The following is a 21,831-nucleotide window of genomic DNA, read 5'->3' as shown; positions in this document are numbered from 1 at the left end:
TTTTTACTCATCAGTACCTGCTATTTATCTCTACTCCTATTCATTTCTCTGATCCTTCCATGGTTTCCCCAAAGTAAGTTACAGGCCAGTATAATTCTAAAATTTCCTGGAGAGATCAGAATTGAATGGAACTCTAACATCCTCATGATTCTCTTTCCAGATTTAAGCCTAAAGCCTAGAATTAGAGAGGAAAGAAATCCTAATTAAATATAGTAATGTTGAACTGTATTATACACAATTTAACTTATCTTCTCAGCATCCATACAACAATGGCAGGAAAGTTTTATTATCCCATTTTACATAGTCAGAATTAGTTCCCAATGAGGTTAAATGATTTCCCTAAGGTTTCATGTGTGGGAAATGGCCTGATGTTAACTTGATCATAAAACCCATTAATGTTTTCTTTCTACTACATTATCTCCCCATTATCTTTCAAAGCACAACTTAATATCTTAAAAATAATTTTACCTATCTTTTTTTTTTCACTCTCCCATCTCTTAACTAGGCAACACCATGCTTAAACTATGCCATTTTGTGAGGAAATAAAAATTGCTAATAGAAGAGAGGGGACAATTAGATTTTCTATGTAACACTTGGTTATTTGTCTGCTATAATGAGTATCTCAGCGATTGGAAGCAGTTTATCAGGAGAAGTAACAAGATAGTACATAAGTAGTTCCTTTATGTGTCATGAGTCCCAAGAAGATCTACATGTTTGGAAATTCACTAAAATGATCTCACATTACTCAGGCACAGTTGTACTTAGGGCTATTATGTTATGGTAAAAGGATTAGCAAGGGAAGACACATTGGGCTGAGTCTGGAGGAATCCATGCACAAGCTTTAGAAAGTCCTCCCTTAGAGGGTGCCACATAGAATGTGCTCCTTCCTCCAGTAGTTAAATGCAGGAACACATATGTTTCTGTCCAGAAAAGACTGCTATAGCCTCAGCCCGACATCTTTGGCGGAAACTGGTTATACAGGCTCTCTATGCCTATGTGATCAGCCACAATTATAGAAATTCCAGATTCCCATAAGGAAAGCAGATGTTCACCATAAATCAGACTGATACAGTGAATTCAGTGCCCCAAGCAAACAAAGCAGCCTTAACAATATAGGGGACTTCAAAAGCCAAGTTCTACCAGCCCTGAAAGAGGTTCTTTCTCAAGAGTAATATTTAGACCCACTATGTTAACTTTCTCTGTACACTTTACAGGGCCAGTATGTGGGGGTCAGTAGGGCACAGCAGAATTTTGAATCAAACTGTGTAATTATAATATGAGAAAGAACATAAAATAATGCCAGTAGTTTTCTGCTGTCATAGAATTCTAATAGTCTAAGCCCAAGTTTTCAAATTTTTCTTCAGAATTTCACCTACATTGTGAAGACAATACAGATCAAGGTCTGTATTGTATTAGGTCTATTTGCCTGTTCTGTGCATCACACTAAAAAACAAACAAAAAAAAGTACAGTGCTTTTATAAATTTAAGGGCATAGTGGTTGAGAGGGATATAAATGGATATTTAATATATGGAATAGACCATGGAAAATGTTGTAAGAAGTGTTCAAAGGATTAAGAAGTGTAAGGAAAGTAAATAGGATTTTCTTTAAGAAGATTTACGAAAGTTCCAGGAGACAGTGACATTTGAGCTTTGATTTCCTTAAAAATTTCTATGGCAAAGATAATACAATGACATTCTTATTATAGGGAACAAACACAGGGAGCTGTGAATGTACAAGAGATTGAGAAAATATTGAGTACTTTGATATACCACAGTGTGACACAATAATATACATCATTATATAATAATAATAAAGTTATTATATTCATATACTATTAATATTGCTTATAATATTAATTAGAAATGAGGTCATAAGTGTGGACTGATCCAAGATTGCACATGTTTTGAATTCCATACCAAAGGGAGTGATTTACTCATTTTTTTTTTATCAAAAAAGGAGAGCCCTCCCATTGGCTGTGAAGCAGCAACTTATTTCCCATAATATTGGAAAATAATGATAATTCTTATGTTCATGTTTATCACTTAGGAGATTCTAATGGTTTAAGGAGCTGTGTGCCAGCAACTTTGTCTGCTGAAAACCAATATGTATTTTGTTCCATAAGGATTTTATTTTTATCATTACCTATACAATAAAGAATGATACAATTTAGTAAGACCTGATCTGATTGTTGATCTGCTATGTTTAAACAAATTTCTTGACGAATTGTATTACATTTATTAATAAATATTTCAATTTTGTTGGACTTAGATTATAAATCTGAAATACACATATATGTAGAAGTTATAAAAAATTGCACCCAATCATACTGAGAATTTTATATTAATCTTTTTAAAACTCGTATTTCAATATGGCTTCCTGTATTGTATGATTGAGTTAAAATGTTAGGAAGATACTAAGCGGTTCAATATGTAGTAATTTATTCTAAATGCTAGGTGCTAAGTATATGCATAAAAATGAAATTAAAGTGTCTTATTAATGTATTAAACATTCTTAATCCATTTTATTTTATTTTATTTTTTTAAATTTTTTTAACGTTTATTTTATTTATTTTTGAGACAGAGAGAGACAGAGCATGAACGGGGGAGGGTCAGAGAGAGGGAGACACAGAATCCGAAACAGGCTCCAGGCTCTGAGCTGTCAGCATAGAGCCCTACGCGGGGCTCGAACTCACAGACCACGAGATCATGACCTGAGCCGAAGTGGGACGCTTAACCGACTGAGCCACCCAGGCGCCCCTCTTAATCCATTTTAATTAAAATTATTTTTTTATTTTATATGTTATTTGTAGTATTTTATGTTTTCCTATCGAGTTTTTTTGTTTCTTTTCATTTGAGACGAGATGTGCTTGGGACAGTATTAGAAATAATTCAGAATGAAGCTATGGGGAGACCACTTTATTGAGGACATTATTTATATAAACTATTTTCAAAAACATCATCGAACAAGCAAAATGGGTCACATTCTACAAATGATAGATTTGGGTTTTGAAACAAATGCTGCATATTTTCCTCTTTAAAATCCATGCCATTCTGAGGAAGAACTAATTATCTTAAGGCTCTGAGTCAACTGTTGCCAAATGGTCTCACAGTTAGCAACGGAAGAGAAATGAAGCTCAAAGCAGTAAACCTTGGGGATTCACCTGGCCTCCTTTGCAGCCAAGATTGTTCCTATGGTGTCAGACAACAATTAAAGAATCTGAAATTGAAGGTGACTCAGAAAAGGGCAAACTAAAAAGCATAACTCTCTCAACCAGGTCATCCACATCACAGTAAAAGAATAACCAGAACATAGTGAAAGAATAAGAGGAGATCATTTAAATTTAAATAAGTTCATTATTTTAGTTAACTTTAATTTACTTAATTATTTTAAAATAATTATTTAACTTTAATTAAGAATTTAAATTTAAAATAGTAATTTTAAAAGGCAGAGGTGAAGAGGTAATTGTCCTTTTTTTTTTTTAATTTTTTTTTAACATTTATTTATTTTTGAGACAGAGAGAGACAGAGCATGAACGGGGGAGGGTCGGAGAGAGGGAGACACAGAATCTGAAACAGGCTCCAGGCTCTGAGCTGTCAGCACAGAGCCCGAGGCGGGGCTCGAACTCATGGACCGCGAGATCATGACCTGAGCCGAAGTCGGCAGCTTAACCGACTGAGCCACCCAGGCGCCCCAAGAGGTAATTGTCCTTAATGGATATGTGGAGAAGTAGAACAAATACTGGTGTCATGTATTCCATGGGCCTTCACTAACTGTAATCTTCAAGAGTCATGTTCCCTATCTCTAGGACTCAGCTTCCTCACAAATAAAATAAAAAAGATGAGCCAAATGACTTCTTAAGCTGTGTTTTTAATGCTAACACTCTGTCAATCTTTATGTAAAACTACACGTTTATGAAATATTTTAATGTTAGCACCATAAGAAATATAATTTGTCTGCATTGACCCAGCACATAGGGTAGGGCCTGGCACATAGTAGGCACTCAGAACAATATTTATTGGATGTATGAATGAATGAATGAATGAACCAGAGAACAAAAGGGAGGAGTCATTGGGTTGGTTATATAACTATTAGCAGAAGGAAACCATATGCTGACACGAACGTTGCTGCATTTTGACTGTCTTTCCCTTCCTCTTTAAGGGAGGTGACGGTGGCACTCTTGGTGATGGTGGGACAGGGTTGGTAGAAGGGAGTCCTAGGGAATTTCAAAGTCTCTCCCAGGTTTGAATGCCTGCTGCTGGTTGGAAATGGTACAAAGTAGTTTGAAGTCCTTAACAGGAAAGAATACCATTTCTGACAGCTTTGCTGTCCTACAGATAACCCTAGACCTTCAAGCTGTGGTCATATTGCCTAACATTTCCATGGCTACACTTTCAAGTTGAGTAAATCAGAGAACACTATCATTGGAGTTAATACACGGTATCTAATTTCAAAATATATCTTCCCAGCTGTTATAGCCTAGCTAACCCTTGCCAAATGTAGCCATAGAATTTCTTTAATTATTTCTTTCTTACTCTAGCAAATCACTGGACTAGTTTGAATGGAAACCTGATGATTACAAATGATGTATTTAAAACATCATCTGACTTTTGGAAGATGTTATTATCAGACTGGGAGGATAAAAATATGCCCAACTAGTTGTAACATTCTCTTCTTAATGTTCATAGATTTCCAAGAGCATCCAATTTCCAGAAACTCATGATACAAATGCAGTTAAATTAGAGTATTGGGTACTGGAAATTGTACCCAGGTACAGTTAGGTAGGTCTTTGGGTTTGAGAGGACATTAAATTACATTATGGAGCTTTGATCTATCAAAATTATGTAACATTGATCTGTCAGATGAAAATATAAACCATGGTGCAATTTCTGACTTACAGTCTAAGACTACACATTATTTTTCCGTTCTGTTTTGCTGTTCCTAGAAATTAATAATGACAGAAATAAACAATTTAATAAAGTAAGATCTCCAGGAGTAGATTTTGACATAGTCTGATTTATTTGTTTAATATTGAGTGTTCAATAGAGTTGTTCAGATGATACAGAGTTGTACATAATGAAAACTATATTTAAAAGTGGAAACTTTAAATGGCTGTGCTGAAAGCTATGCCAATTTACAATGTAATAATTATTAAAAATATAAAGTATCTACAGCAAAATTTGAATAATGCACTCACACTGGCACTGGTTACTTGTATAATATTTTGGAGTACCCTTAGAATGGTTAAGGGAGATTAAAAAAAAAAGCAGGAAGACATTAGTATAGGCAAAGGCCACAATTATTGATACAGTTGTTGAATCGCAATTGATTAGGTAACAGAGCTCAAATGTTAAAATGGAGAGGTTTAAACCTTAATTTTCTAAAAGAAAAGAAAAGCTCCGTATTTTAGAGCTTAAAGAGACTAGCCTAACTTTCTAATTTTCTGAAAAAGGAATGTGATCTCAGAGGCTTAGATAATTTTCCCAAGGTCAGTAAAAGAAAGGAACCAATTTATTCAATTCATTTTTCTTTGGAATGAATTTAAATTGCAAATATTAGAAGCCATATGTTAATACTATGTTTATGAAAAAGAGCTAATAAATATCAATTTTTAAGAGTTGTAGTGGCTTATTCATTCTAATTCATTCTATTCACTCAATAAATATTTGTTCAGCACCTACTAAGTGCCAGATCTTATGCTAAGTACTGGAGATGTCAGGATTTATAAGATAGATGTGTTGCTTACTGTCATGAACCTTACCGTCTGGTGAAAGGAAATGGCCAGTCTACCAACTAATAAAAGTATTCTTTAGTGGTAAATTTCAAGCAAAAATTTAAAATTGAGTGACATGACAACGATCAACCTGATATCTAGTTTAAATTCAGTGTTCAGGAGAGGCCTCTGACACAGTAAATTTAAGCTGAGATTTAAATGGCAAGTAGATAACCCTGTGAAGATTGTGGGGCGAGATCATTACAGGAAGAGAACAGTTGGTATAAAATCTCTAAAGCAGGAGAGATTCAGATGTTGAGAAAACGTTGAGAGCAAATTTGTGATCATAATTTAAATGTAAAAAAATACGTTTTTCTCCAACATATATAGAAGATACAGTTATATTTTATGTAGATGATACCCAGAGTTTAGTCTTTGCTAGGGACGAACAACAGCAGAACAAAGGATCCAAAATGTTGAAAGGTTTTGTGTCAAGTCTGGTGATAATCATGGGCCTTGGCCTCTAAACTGAAGAAGAAGGACATTAGAGGGAAATTGAATGAGAAAGTGGTAGGCGCAAGTGATTGAAGATCTCCATGAGTTTGGAGAATTTTTGGATGGAAAATTTAGATTAGTAGTGAGGATGTCCCCAAAAGCATTTGACCATTTTTTAGTTGTTAAAAATAGCAACTCTAAACGTCTGCAAGGAATTATTAGCAGTACAAATTCAAAGAATGCTTTAGAAAAGATAAATGAGGAATATGCCTTAGGCCCTTCTTGTGGAAAGGTGGCACTTAAAGTGGAAAACCTGTATTCAAAGTATTTACTTCTGTATCTTTGGGCAGATTCTTTAACTACATGGACTAATGGCTCTCATTGTAAGAATGATGGTCCTTTCAATCCTTCAAATCCAATGTATTCAAGAGTCCCTGAAACTTCGCTAGCTAAAGTATCTGAAGTTACCCAAATCTCTATTTACAAGTATGAGTGAACAAATGTATTAGCCCCAGGTTTCAGGGAGGGAGATGGGCCTGTTCTTCTAGAAGGTTCCTTCTAGAAATGACCTAGGTAAAGAGAGTAAAAGACAGAGAAGAATGAGAAAAGCCATCTGTTAACAAGATAGCAACTTCAGACTATGTAGTATACAAACATCATTGTACCTGAAATCTCCAATCTCCTAAAAGACTGAGTTGAAGAAAGCTGCTTTTTATGAATTATATCAGTGGTAAAGAAATAGTTTTTATTTGATAACAGGAGAATAAAATCATGATGAATTATTTGGTTTGAAATTATTTTAATAGCTAAAATAATTTTCAGCCCCATATGATCAGAATGTGCACACAAATGTCGCTGTACCTATAAGCCTTGGGAATTAGAGGTCTTAGGGTGTGCTTTCTAGAACATTTGTTTGCTTAGCTAAAACAAACAAATAAATAATAAAAGACATAACCTGTTTCATTTAAAATGTGTGCAAGCCACAGTATTCAATACAATATCTGAAAGGCAAGTAATTAACAGGAGAAACACTTTACACATTTTGTTGTTTTTGCAAACCAAATAAATGCATGTGGATATCCTATTACTAATTGTCTGCTTGCATTTTTTTAAGTGCCTAAAAATATGCCCATGTAAAAAGTTGGTAACACAAGATCAGAAGAAGCAGTTAAAAATATCTCCTTACATTTCTTGCTCTGGTAGAAATCAGTTGAACCCTGTCATTGCTCTCTGCACTCCAAATCTGATAATAGAGGAAAAATTCTTTAAATATATTATCTTGTCATATAAATGGAAGCTGGAACCCAATGCACTATTTTTTTAGTGAAATAGCAGAAAATGATATTATGTCTATGCGCACACACTCACATGTAAATATATTAACACAAAGTAATAAAATCACTAGACTTTAAACTTTACAAGGATAAGAATTCTTGTCTGTTTTGTTCATGCCTATTTCCCCAGAGCCTAGAAAAGAGTCTGGCATATGGCTGATGCTCACACACATGTAACCCACACTGTCATTATAAAATGCATAAAGAGTTAAAGCCCTTAAGCTGTAGCAACCCTTAATGATGTTTATTAGTAGTAAACATCAGATATAATACATGCTGTGTTTTGGTACAATGGTGGTTTCTTTTTGTAAAGGGTAAACTTCTTTTCCCAGAAGCAAACAGCATATAATATAAATATAAGGTAAACATAAAAATAAATATACATTTTTATCTAAATATTTCATCATGTACACTTAACATTTGAAAATACCTATTATGGGGGGCGCCTGGGTGGCTCAGTCGGTTAAGCGTTTGACTTCAGCTCAGGTCATAATCTCAAAGACCGTGAGTTTCATCCCCATGTCAGGGTCTGTGCTGCCAGCTCAGAGCCTGGAGCCTGCTTCGGATTCTGTGTCTCCCTCTCTCTCTGCCCCTCCCCAACTAATGTTCTGTCTCTTTCTCAAAAATGAATAAAAATTAAAAAAAACCCTATTGGGGCAACTAACTTGTATTTAAATAAAATAAATAAATAGGCATTCCTGGGTGGCTCAGTCGGTTAAATGGTCGACTCTTGATTTCAGCTCAGGTCATGTCTTGTGGTTCATGAGTTCAATCCCCTCATCTGACTCTGTGCTAACAGTGTGGAACCTGCTTGGGATTCTCTGTCTCCTTCTTTCTCTGCCCCTCTCCTACTGTGTTCTCTCTCTCTCTCTCAAAAATAAATAAAACTAAAATTAATTAATTAATTAAAGAAAAAGTGAAGAAAAAATAACTGTTATAGAGCGTAGGTGGTTCAGTCACTTAAGCAGCCACCTGTTGATTTCAGCTCAGGGCGTGATCTCATGGTTCATGGGATTACACTGTGCATCAAGCTCTGCACAGACAGAAAGGAGCCTGCTTGGGATTTCTCTCTCTCTCTCTCTCTGCCCCTCTCCTGTTCATGTGTGCATGCGCTCTGTCTCTTTACCAAAATAAATAAACATTTAAAAGAAAATCATATAATTTTTTCCTATTACATCAGTAAGGAAGAGAACACAGAAGCACTATACAGAGACTATTGGGCACAGAACCTACAGACACAGCAAAAAGAGGGCAGGATTGAGGGGTCCACCTAACAAGTAGACTGAGAAACACAGAGCCCCTTTGCAAATAGAATTCATAAAGACTCATTACTTTGAAGAACTGAGATGCTGATTTGATTTCTGTAAATAATAGTGACACTGACAAATGAAAATACATCTTAATGCCGACTGCCAGAGTAGAGAAGTGTTGGTGACACAGGAAGGAGGATGAACAGAATGTGGAGAGGTCAAGAAGTTGGAAGAACAAGTTAATATGAAAGCATTTTTCAGCTTCTCTTGGATTTTTATCAAGATATCATATTCAAGAAGGAATTCAGTGTCAGTGGTGATAGGATCAGAAGCCCTTTGAATGTCATTTAGAATTTATTACATATAATCATATGGAACTTGGCCATTTTGTAAACTGATATTCTCAATTCATAATATAGATTCAATCTTTCTGACTAAACCTTCTTAAGTTTTTTTAAATTATGATAAAACTGAATAATTACTCTAGGTCTTGTGATAGATTCCTGTAATCTATGATATTTATTTTAATTGAATTCAGTTTCTATTTCTAAATTTGAATGTGCTAGTTTAATTTTCATCCTGAAATAATCATTGTCATCTTGGTAGAAAAGGGACACTGTCTAGCTGAGAATTGTGCTCGAAGATATATTTTGAAATCAACATTTTTTTTTTCTTATGAGGTCTTTGTCGCTGATTATTGCCAACGCATTTGAAAGAAAAGGGGCCTGTGGGTGGCTCAGTCAGTTAAGCGTGGGACTTTGGCTCAGGTCATCTTACAGTTCTTGAGTTCTAGCCCCGCCTGTGGTTCTGTGCTGACAGCTCAGAGCCTGGAGCCTGCTTCAGATTCTGTGTCTCCCTCTCTCTCTGTCCTTCCCCAGCTCACGCTGTCTTTTTCTCAAAAAACGAATAAATGTAAAAAAAAAAAAAAACAAAAGAAGGGGCGCCTGGGTGGCTCAGTCGGTTAAGTGTCTGACTTTGGCTCGGGGCATGATCTCACCGTTCGGTTTGTGAGTTCAAGCCCCGCGTTGGGCTCTGTGCTGACAGTTCAGAGCCTGGAGCCTGCTTCAGATTCTGTGTCTCCCTCTCTCTCTGCCCCTCCCCCGCTCACACTGTCTGTCTGTCTCTCTCCCACAAATAAACATTAAATTTTTTTTTTAAATATTAAAAAAAATAAAAGAAAAAACATGATGGCACACTTTGGTATTGTCAAAAGATAGTGTGATAAGAAAATGCTAAAAACCTTAATATTATAAATAAAAATTTAAGTTGATGTTGATTTAGCTTGAACAGGAATAAATGAATTTATTTTATCTGATAGATCATTAAGGCAAGTACCACTTATAAAATTTACAAATAGAAAGTAATATGGTACAGATTGAGTGGAACTCTTTAGAGACATGAACAAATAGAAAAGGAAATATTCTATGTTTTCAACAAACTTTTAGCACTTGCCGTGCTCCAGGCACTGTTTGGGCAATTGGGATAAGTTAGAAAACATAGTAACAGAAATCCCTGTCTTTGTGTCACTTAAATTCTAATGTGGAAAGATAGATAATACACATTAATAGTAAATGTATACAGTGTGTTAATAGATTTTAAGCATCCCTGGAGGTGAACTAGAGAGTAAACTATAATATTAAATAGGATTATAAAAGTAGACCTCACTGATCAGGTAAAATGTAAACAAAGACGAGAAGCTGTGGGAGTTGATCATGCAGATCCCTAGACGAGGGGCATCCCAGCTGGGATGAGCATCTAATGTAGAAGACCATCTGACATTGTTCAAGGACTACATTAGAGCCATTTTCTATAACGGAGTGATAGGAATGGGGATTCGGAAAAGACGGGATCAGAAATGATAGATGATGATAGATAGATAGATAGATAGATAGATAGATAGATAGATAACCATATCTTAGCTATTAATCCTCTCTTTTGAAGTACCTCACTACATTCTTTTTTTTTAAAGGCAGCCTAGTAGACAGGTTAATGATGCAAATAGCTTAGTATAATCAAGGAATGATTTTTCAAATTTTTCACGATTCTGTATTCTACAAATCAAGTACTAATCCTGTCCATAGCTGTTTAAATTCACAGTTGGACTGATGCTACCACCATGAGAGAATTCTAAAGCATTCACCTTTCACTGACAATATTTAGGGTTACTTGTTTTCTGAAACACACATCTTTAATTTCCTATTTAAAAATTAGATTAACAGGGGTGCCTGGGTGGCTCACTTGGTCAAGTGTCTGACTCTTGATTTTGGCTCAGGTCATGATCTCTCAGTTCAAGAGTTGGAGCCACTTGTCAGGGTCTGCACTGACAGTGTGAAGCCTGCTTGGGATTCTCTCTCTCCTTCTCTCTCTGCCCCTCTCTCACTCATTCTCTCTCTCTCTCTCGAAATAAATAAACTTCAAAAAATAATTAGATTAACAAATATAAGTTGTCAGAAATAACATTACATAAAGTCTTAACAGAGGTTATATGTTCTTGATTCCTCTCATATCTGAAATGGAAGGACATGTTTATCACAAATGACCACGAAGTTACGAACATCAGAAACAATGGAAACACTCCATTTTTAGGCCCAACTTCATTGTATCTACTCATAAAATATCCTTATATTCCCTGGAGCAGGGGAAATTTAACTTATGTGCTATACCAAGATGAGCACTGCTAGAAAACTGGAGGCATGAAAGTGCTATACTTGTTTAATATTTTAGTTAGCCTGGAGCAATGATAATCACAGACAAACTCTATGAAATGTTATTTGTGCTCACATAGTTACATTAATTTTCTTTTAATCTTTGTCTGCCCCAGAAAATATTTCAATTGAATTTTACATTTCTTTCCAAGAAATCAGGAACTCTGGAATCCAGTCTCATTTACTTTAACTTTTTTTTTTTTTCACAGTTATTGCCAAACCTAAATGAATTCAAAACCAAGAAATTATCTTGGATTTATTTCTTCAATATATAAAATTGACATGCTTTAAGTGAACTTCCAGAATCAGCCTTACTCATCCAAGGTGTTACTCAACACATATATTTATTTAATTCATTTTAGATATTCATCTCAATACACATAAAACATAAAGTGATAGTTACTCCTAGAGGTAGTATGTGTAGTGGCTGCAAAAGAAACTCCGTAGTCATATACTCTGGGTTCAATACTACACCTCCTCCTAGCTGTGTATTCTTAGACAAGTTAACTAACCTCTCTTCCTCAATTATTCTGTGACAAAAATGGGAATTAATAATGGCACTTGAAACATAGTATAATGGTGAGGAATAACTTATGGTGAGTAATAAAAAATAGTACTGTAAAGTGGTTAGTGTAGTGCCTGTCTTCTAGTAAGAATTCAATAAATGCATACTATTGTTTATATGCGTATGTGTTCATTAAAAAATATGCTATTGTGTAGTTACATTATTACTTAGGAAATCTAGGATGGTTTTCCATTTTTAAAATGTCAGAACTTTAGCAAAGAAGAATAGTGAAGTCTCTGAAACTAATGACATATCTCAGTTTTTCAAAAGGGAGATGAAGAGCAACTCAAAGCTTCCAGTGAATTGATTACAAATATCAAGGCATAGCATTTCAAAGATGATTAGAATGACTCACTTTGAAAAGAAAAAAAAAAAAAGGAAAACAAAGTTTAACACATTTGACACTTGGTTGTTTTTGGTCCTTGGATAGATTTCAGCCCATATCCTGGTACTTCTGTAAAATTTCAAACAGGTGCACTACGAATCTCTGACTTACAATTTCAATGTAATTTTAAAAAAAATTTCTAATATAAGGGCAAAGAGAGAGGTGCCTGGGTGGCTCAGTCGGTTGAGGGTCTGACTTCAGCTCAGGTCGTAATCTTGTGGCTCGTGATTTCAGGCCCCACGGCAGGCTCTGGGCTGACAGCTCAGAGCCCAGAGTCTGCTTCAGATTCTGTTTCCCTCTCTCTCTTTCACTCCCCCACTCATGCTCTGTCTCTGTCCCTCTGTCTCTGTCTCTCAAAAATAACTAAACATTAAAAAAATAATATAAGGGCTAAGAGAGGTATAAAAGAATTACAAAGTATTTTAAAACTATGTTCATTAACTTTAAAGGAAGAGTGGACATTATATGCATGAGTGAATTCTTGCAGTTTTTAAGTAGGTTCAGCAGCATTGGGAAAGTGTCTGAATATCTAAGTCTATTCTGTAAACCTATGATGAGTCACAAATCTCAATACTATCACTTACAAAATGAATCCTAAGTAAGGCTAAGGTTAGAAATCCATACATACAACTTAAGATTTTTTTTTTATCAGCAATGTAATTGAAACTTGACACTGAATTTCAAGTCCCTGCAGCAAGCTGATAGATGAAAAAGCAGATACCCAAATTAAGAAAACCAGAATTTAGGAACCAGATACGATTGACAATAGATGTATCAAGTTGTGTTCAAATTCACCTGAATTTCTTTACTTCTTGAGTAGTTTCATCAGTCTCACTGAGAAGCCATACAAGATCAAAAGATACATAGCAAGAATCTGTAAGAGAATCAATCTGCCTGTCTTAAAATTAAAACAGTGCAGATAGTAGATTTTAAAGTTCAGCAGAGATCATCCTGCACAACTCCCATTTCTTCCCATCCCCACATAATTTTCTTGGTAGGTTAAACCGAAATCTAGAGTTAACATTTTCCTCATCTTCCAAAGTGTTATTTTTTCCTTAAAATGTGTTCCTGTTTAAGATGAAGAAATATTGTGATAAGAAGCAGAGAAGCCAGAATTATTTTACTCACACTCTTGTCATTCTTTGGGGCTGTAAACCATAGCTGCAAAACGAAGTCAACAATAACAAGAACTACAGTGGCACATATTTTGTCTCAGGAAATCAGTCCCAAAACAGAGTAGAACAACTCAAAGATCATTTTAGCTCAAAGTGGGAAAAATGATTTGGTTGTAATATATAATAAGATTATTGTAAAAATTGAATCACCCAGGTCAAACAGTTGGAGCAGTGCTTGGCACAAAGAGAACACCCCCAAAATAATAATTATTTTTTATAACTCTACTAATAGTCTTTAATTTGGCTAATATCAAAAAAGGCAATATCTGGGAGCACCTGAGTGGACTAGTCGGTTGATTGACTCTTGGTTTCAGCTCAGGTCATGATCTCAGGATCATGAGATGGAGTCCTGCATCAAGCTCCACACTGACCTGACTTAAAGGCTTAGACTTACTTTGGTACTCAGACCAATTTCTGTCATCACTTAGGGAATCATATCTCCCAGATCATACTTAGAGAATTTTTAGTGAATCTCATTATACTCTAGATCATTTGAGTCCTTTATTGAGACACAATATTACCTGAGGTCCTGTAAATATATAGAGAGTCCTTTTAGATCATTTTTCCTTGCCCATGTGGCTCCCAAATTCTTGGCATCAGATTCTCTGACTCACTTCTTTGATCTTAAGATTGAAGTTCTTTCAATAAGTCAGTGCCTAAGTTATGACCCATCTTTTTACATAGCTTACACGATATACTATATCTATGCTGGAGAGCTAACCCTCCAGCCCCTATTCCATTCAAACAGGTGTGCTTTTTCTTAACGTCCTGACACCCAACTCCTCTCAATCACTGCATTGCCTTGAAGAATTATCATGACTCCTGCATGAGCTCCATGTTATAATAAATTTGAGTTCTTGAGTATACAACATATTAAACATTTTGAGTGCTATGAATTTAAAGAAACTTGACTAAGGATGAATGGATGAGCTAGGTATCTGGGCTCTTAAAATATTGAATTAAGTTTTGCTTTTGTACATACTAGCTCTATATTCAGATCATATAATTCAAATTTTGAAACTTTAGATATTCTCCTTTGAAAAAATAAGTTTAAAATACACACCTTGACTTCTGCTTCTATTCATGAGAGCGTAATGACTACGTGACTTGCTATAATAGTTAGACATATGAACAAAACATATAATAAAATTCTCACACATTAAAAAATAGAGAAGCACTGTAATGCCTGAGAGAAGGGAAACAAATCAAGAGTGCCTACAATACTTAGATTTCAGCCTGGAGGCAATGTTTGGACCATGGTTCCTGGAGGGACAGCCTGGAGAGAATTTCAGGATCCTTACATTTTGTAGCTGAGGAGACAAATATCTGAGTTTGGAGAGAATAAGACAGCTAGAATTTGTGGGACAGATTACCAGAAAGGAGGGAAAAACACAGAGATAAAACTCTGGAAATCTATATTGGTGTACCCCTGAGAATTTTGTTTGAATAGTGATCTTTACAAATGCAGAGTGAAATTTTACAAGGCCAGGCAAAGAACAACTGCTGAAAAGGAATAATTGACAGAGAAGTTTAAGTAAATAAATTCCCAGAGATTTCACAGTTCTGGGAATCTTAATGGATATTCAGTGGAGAGCACAAATGGTCAAGCTCTAGTAATAAGAATAAGTAACTCTAACCACTTCTTCAGACCCATTCTAATTTTTTTTTTTTAACAAGCCTCAGGAGGATCAGTATGACCCACAAGTAACTTAACCATTTGCCAGAATCAATTCTAACTCCTTCTAAGGTAATAAAATCTAGCATTAAACAAAATAAAAATCACAGTTTCCGGCAACCAATAAAAATTTACTGGACATGAGAAAAAATAGGAAAATATGACTCATAATTAGGAGAAAATTCAGTCAATAGAAATCCACCTGGAAATGATAGATGATAGAATTAAAGAAGAGAAATTCAAAACACTATTAAAAATATATATATTTCAGGGTGCCTGAGTGGCTCAGTCAGTTAAGCCACCAACTCGATTTTGGCCCGGATCATGAGATCAAGCCCCGCTATGGGCTCCACGCCCAGTGTGGAGATTCTCCCTCTCCTTCTGCCCCTTTTCTACTCATGTTCTCTCTCTCTCTCTCTCTCTCTCTCTCTCTCTCTCTCAATCAATCAATCAATCAATAAATAAAGGATTTAAAATATGAATATGATGACAGAAAAGTATATTCAAATTGAATTTCTAGAGATTAAAACCAAGATAGCTGAAGTAAAAATTTCACTGAATGAGATAAATAGATTAGACAGAAGAAAATGTCAGTGAACTTGAAGATGTAGTAATAGAAAATATACAAAATGAGGCCATCAGATTCTCAAGAGAAGGGAGAAACTTTTAAACAAAGTGTCAGGGCACCTGGGTGGCTCAGTCAGTTAAGTGTCCAACTCTTGATTTCAACTCAGGTCATGATCTCACGGTTTGTGAGTTTGAGCCCCACATCGGTCTCTGCACAGTGCAGAGCCTGCTTGGGATTCTCTTTCTCTCCTCTCTCTGCTTCTATCCCACTCATGTGCTCACTCTCTTTCTCCAAATAGATAAATAAATAAACTTAAAAAAATAAAAAAACGTCAAGTGTCAGCAGCTTGTAAGACAATAACAAGCCATTTAATATTTTGAGTACCAGAATTAGATGGCAGTGGAAGTGGGAAACGGCAAAATTGGTTGAAGAACTAGTGGCAAATTTTTCCTCACAATTTTAAGAAAGTCCTAGCTACCTCAGAAGGTGGTCATGAGTGCCAAATGAGAAAGTGTGCATAGAGAACATTTTTTACTTGTGCTTAGTCAATATAAACATTCTCATTGTTTGTTGTTTATAAATATTTTCCAGATATTTTAGATTCTTCAAATAAAAGGCATGAAACAGAGGCATTGTGCTCAAGTTGGTCTCATATTTAGACATGTTATGTACATGATAATGATAATACAAATTAGAATAAGAGGAGGAAGAAGGAAAAGAAGAGAAAGAAGAAAAATATTTTGGAATATACCTTCCCTGGTCCTTTGTTAGTTATATGCTATAAACATATTCCTCATTCAACCTTCACACAAACCACATGGTATAGCTGCTCTGTTATTATTTTTTCAAGTAAAAAATGAGGTTCAGAGATATTATATAATTTGTCAGCACATAGAAAAAGGTGGCAAGCCAGAGATTTAAACCTCTATCAGTCCAAATTCAAAAGCATATCATTACACCATTTCCCATATTCAAAAAGTATGAGCATGAATGCCTCCTTAGAATGTATTTTTAGCCTACACTGCCAGGCTTAAGAACCATGTTGATATTTTGTTTTATATCTTTTCCTATATGAGTTTTAGGCCTTTCAAAATGTATTGTGTAAATGTAGGTAATTTTCTACACGCAGAATTCAGGCTGTCATTTATTTACAAGAATAACTGATTTGCCAGATTGATTCTAGGGCCTTTTCTAGAGTCTGTAGTGTAATCATCTGTTTTTACAAATAAGTTAGTGTATTTTATATTCTGTTGTTTATCTGTCTAAACAATTCAAGAAATGAGTTTCATATGTGGAAAGATAAAATTTTAAAAACTTTTTATCAACTTTTTAAACATAAATGCTGTCACCAAATGAAAAAAATGTATGCCATGAATTTCCTTATAACTGAATATTTAATAAGTAAGTTATCACACTTCCAAAATGCCGTTTAACAAAACCTCAAAACAGTAGCAATCTTTCTTAAATTCCAAAATATAAGACTAGAAATGCAGTATTTAAGTCTAGCACATATTTCTTGTAGGCGAATTTTCTTACCAAATGTGTTGGCAATAATGTAGAATATATAGTTGGGGTTATGTCCTATTCATTTTTCATCAGAAATTGAGCAAAAGTTTGACTTAGTCAAAATTCTTAATGATAATTATAAAATTGTGAAAACTGTGAGTTCTAAAGCTCTGTCAAATAATTTAGAGCCATGTAAAAATATTTATAATAAAGATATTTATTGGAGTTTTAAATTTTTTAATATTTTTTCAATTTCCCCCTGGTAGTGTTTCTAAAAGGAAAGAAAAAATGAAATGGAGATATAGACTAAATTATGAGATTGTGTGAGTCCTCATTTGGTATTTTAAAAATTTACCCTCAATCTTCAGAAACTCTGTCAAAGTAAACATTGACTTAAAAAATAAGTCCACACTCCTACTTTTTAAACAATTCACAATCTGGCCAGTATCTTAGCTTTATTTCCCCACCACTCCTTGGACCCCACTTCACAATGTATACCAGTTAATTCACCCACCGATTCTAGACAGCTCAGAGAGGTACTTCTCGAATTATTACATGCATATGAATCACCTGGAAAGTGTGTTAAAATGTATATTCTTGCTCAGCATGCCCTGGGTGGAGTCTGAAAGTTTGCATTTTGTAAAATAATAACAGCCATTTTTTATTAAGGTATAATTGATATATACCATTATGTTAATTTCAAATCCACAATATGATGATTCAGTATTTGTATATACTGCAGAATGATCACAGTAAGTCTAGTTGACATCCAACACCATATAGTTCTGATTTTTTTTTTCCTGTGATGAGGACTTTTAAGATTTGCTTTCTTAGCAACATTAAATATGCAGTACGGTATTATTAACTATAGTCACCATGCTGTACATTACATGCCCATGGATAGTCTGCATTTTTAAAAAAAAATTTTTAGCCTTTATTTATTTTTGAGAGAGAGACAGAGTGTGAGCTGGGAAGGGGCAGAGAGAGAGGGAGACACAGAATCTGAAGCAGGCTCCAGGCTCTGAGCTGTCAGCACAGAGCCTGATGTGGGACTCAAACCCACGAACTGTGAGATCATGACCCCAGCTGATATTGGACACTTAACCGACTGAGCCACCCAGGCGTGCTGGATAGTCTGCATTTCTAATGAGCTCCCAGGTGAAATGATATATCAGACAGCACACTTTAAGTAGACTGGTTTTTAGAGGATTGCATGCTGTTCTCCTCTTAATCCTCACAGACTGTTAGATGTGACCTCCTTGGGCTGCTATGTGAATGCCCATTCCCAGACTGAATGAGCCAATGTCACCTTCTGCTCAGAGAAAATCCTGTATGTACTCCTTCAATTTGGAACAGAGCCTTTTAGATTGTGGTTTCACCAAGGGAGAGGCAAGTGCTACTAAAACGAATGCTTTACATTTTGTTTTAACTTACGATCTTAGTCTTTAGCAAGAAATGCATTGGTACCACATTTGAGGACTTACTCAGATACCAATATTGGCATATGCATGAGATTTTCATCTATATTCAGATTGTCTTTGTTAAGTGAATTATTTTACTTCAGAATGTTTGCACTACTACCAATTATTATTCGTGACTTCATTGCCAACAATTATATATATATATATATTTTTTTTTTCTCTCTCTTTCAGGGTTTGAACCTGAAAAGACTGGAGGCAGTACAAGGAGGGAGAGAGGTAAGAAAGTCTAGAGAGAGGGAGAGGGAAGAAGAAAAAGTGGTTACAGTGTTGCAATGATGTGGTTGGTAATGGTGACTGATGATGATGGTGATGGCGATGGGGATGTGTTGAGAGGAATTTTGTGTACATATATCCCATTCACTCTGGTCATATTTTACACATTTTTCTAAATGTATCTTTGTGCTTGTTCCTCTGAAGCCTAAGAGAGTACTGATTCTCTGATTAGCTAAGAATGGATTAAAATGGATTTTTATAGCAGCAAGACCCTCTAGATGGGGAAGAAAAGCCTTTTAACCAAACATTACAGTGCAATATTTAAAATCCCTCACTGAGAAATTAGCAAAATTCTTACAACGCAAATGTTGTATGACATCTGGGATTTTTTTACTCTCCTATCCAAGGCCACTGGCATACACTATCAGCCTGGCATGCATTATTAGATAGTGGAAAGTTGCTTTGGGAAGAACAACAACTTTAAAACTTTCTTTAATTATTGTTTACCCCAGATGCTTTATAAAGAGGGGAACTTTTAACAGTATCAAACAAAATACCATATCTCACACTTTATATATATTATGATTTGCCTTAATCTTGCAGACTTAACCTTGATTAAATTTCTTTCCATGCTAAATATGTGAATGCTGTACTTGGTGATTTGGGTTGGTGGGGATGGAGGAAGGGTGGAATATTAACATTTAATATTTTCTTTTTGCCCAAAAGGTAAGTTTATTTTTTAATGATATTTATATAATATTTTTTGGGAAAAATGAAGTTTTTTGTCTTACAAAAAATAATAGTAAATATTACTCCCTCCCCATCTGTGGCTTCTCTTTCTGTAAAAAGAGGTTTCTTCTGTATTAAGCTACAGAGTATTTTCCCTTCTTTCTTTGCTGTTTTAAATTCCAGTTATGTGTTCTTAGTATTTGGCATTTTAGATCCTAGTAAACTTGTTATTTAGGGACTCTTTCCTATTTATTTGCTATTTTCCATCCAGAATAATCTATTTCTTTTGAGCGGCACATAACTGGCTCGCATTGGCAGGAGAGCTGGAGAAAGTGACATATAGATACATCTTTAGGTATTTTTCATGTTGTAGGAAAGCAAAGTAATAAGTATATGGTCATTTGTAAGACAGACTGTGGGGGAAAAAAAGTGTGTACCATGGGAGGAAGACCTCAGAGCCATATAGTTTCAGGAGGGTAACTGCTGTCATTCAGACATGACCAAAATGGATGTACTTAGAGAAAGAACTTAACTCATCACCTCGTAAGTGAAAGTTTGCACCCAACCGGTGCTGCCACACTTTATCTCTGCTGATCCAATGCCTTTAAGGAAATCTGATTTGGAGTCACCCAGCTTCTCCCTGTTGGCTCCTAGTCCAATAACAACTATGTGTCCAAAGAAGGAAACTTAAATCCATATACACAAATAATGGCATTGGTAAATGGTAGCAAAATTTTGCATTTCCTTATCAAGCTTTGGTGATTTCTCATGTTATTTTTAAAAGCCTTATGACTGATTTTTATTGAAAAGAGTTACTATTAAATTTTATTGCTTTTTTTCATTTTCTCTGATTTTATTTTTATTAGAAATGCACTCATGGGTAAAAGAACATGTTGATAATGTGTTTAATTTTTTTTTTCTTAAAACTATGTTATGATTTGCATGAAAGTCAAAATTGTAATGACCTACAATTTAATACATACATCTGTATAGAGGGGACAACATGATTTGGGTCTTGCCCTTGAGGTTAGTGGAGTAGTTGTGAAGAAGGTAAGTTTATCAAATTGATGATAGCCCAGTATTCTCTCTGGCACCTGACGCCACCAATCCATAATATAAACTAAATGCTGACTATTAAAATTCAAAACAACCACTTCGCTTTATCTCTGTGCAGCACTGGATTACTTGAGCATACTTCTAATTAACCTAACAGTCACCTTAGTCTTCCCCGTGTTTATAGAGCCCGATGTATTCTGTGGTAAGAAACTTTATTTAGAAGAGTTATCAGACAATTAGATGAAATATGCTGTGAAACTGTTCTGGGAAGTCTTAGTGGTAGGTGATCTATAAACAGAGTCCAATGGCTAGGTTAAAAGTCTCCTGATCTGTCTTGTTTATGCAATGTGATATGTCTTTCTGATTCCTATTTACTGTGCTATTATATGTGCCTTACAAAGATGTATAGTATGCTTCTGATTATGTTAAATTGAAATGTGTGGGTTTAGAAAATTCTTACTCAAAGCATTCTTTTAGAATTCTTGGGGCGCCTGGGTGGCGCAGTCGGTTAAGCGTCCGACTTCAGCCAGGTCACGATCTCGCGGTCTGTGAGTTCGAGCCCCGCGTCAGGCTCTGGGCTGATGGCTAGGAGCCTGGAGCCTGTTTCCGATTCTGTGTCTCCCTCTCTCTCTGCCCCTCCCCCGTTCATGCTCTGTCTCTCTCTGTCCCAAAAATAAATAAAAAACGTTGAAAAAAAAATTTAAAAAAGAATTCTTTATCCTAATGCTATTGTGATTGATGAAGATTTAATAGCAATGATTACTTCTTAAAATGAATTAATTCATCTTAGTTTAAATGACAGGTACTCCCACTAGGTGTTGATGGATATAATACTAAGGGCCTGTTACCAAATATTTATAAGAAGGTTTAAAAAGCGTTGTTTAAAATGCTCTATTTACTTATTTGAGATAATGACAATGGTTAGAGCATGCATGGAAGATTGAAGCAGGCAGTAATATCCTATTTAGCTAAGTGGTAAATAC

General features: G+C 35.2%; 1 protein-coding gene across 3 annotated transcripts in view; it reads left to right on the top strand.

The window, feature by feature from the left end:
• CCSER1 (coiled-coil serine rich protein 1) overlaps window positions 1–21,831 on the top strand; it is a 1,309,738-nt gene that overhangs the window by 836,839 nt on the left and 451,068 nt on the right. For all 3 annotated transcript variants that reach the window (XM_058719574.1, XM_058719575.1, XM_058719576.1), the window contains exon 10: window positions 19,022–19,066. In XM_058719574.1, the coding sequence (XP_058575557.1) occupies window positions 19,022–19,066 (45 nt within the window). The remainder of the gene's footprint in view (window positions 1–19,021; window positions 19,067–21,831) is intronic.

This window comes from Neofelis nebulosa, chromosome 3 (genome assembly GCF_028018385.1).
Source record: "Neofelis nebulosa isolate mNeoNeb1 chromosome 3, mNeoNeb1.pri, whole genome shotgun sequence".
Taxonomy (NCBI): Eukaryota; Metazoa; Chordata; class Mammalia; order Carnivora; family Felidae; genus Neofelis; species Neofelis nebulosa.
The sequence above is the reverse complement of the archived record's forward strand: the minus strand, read 5'-3'. Positions and strand labels throughout refer to the sequence as shown.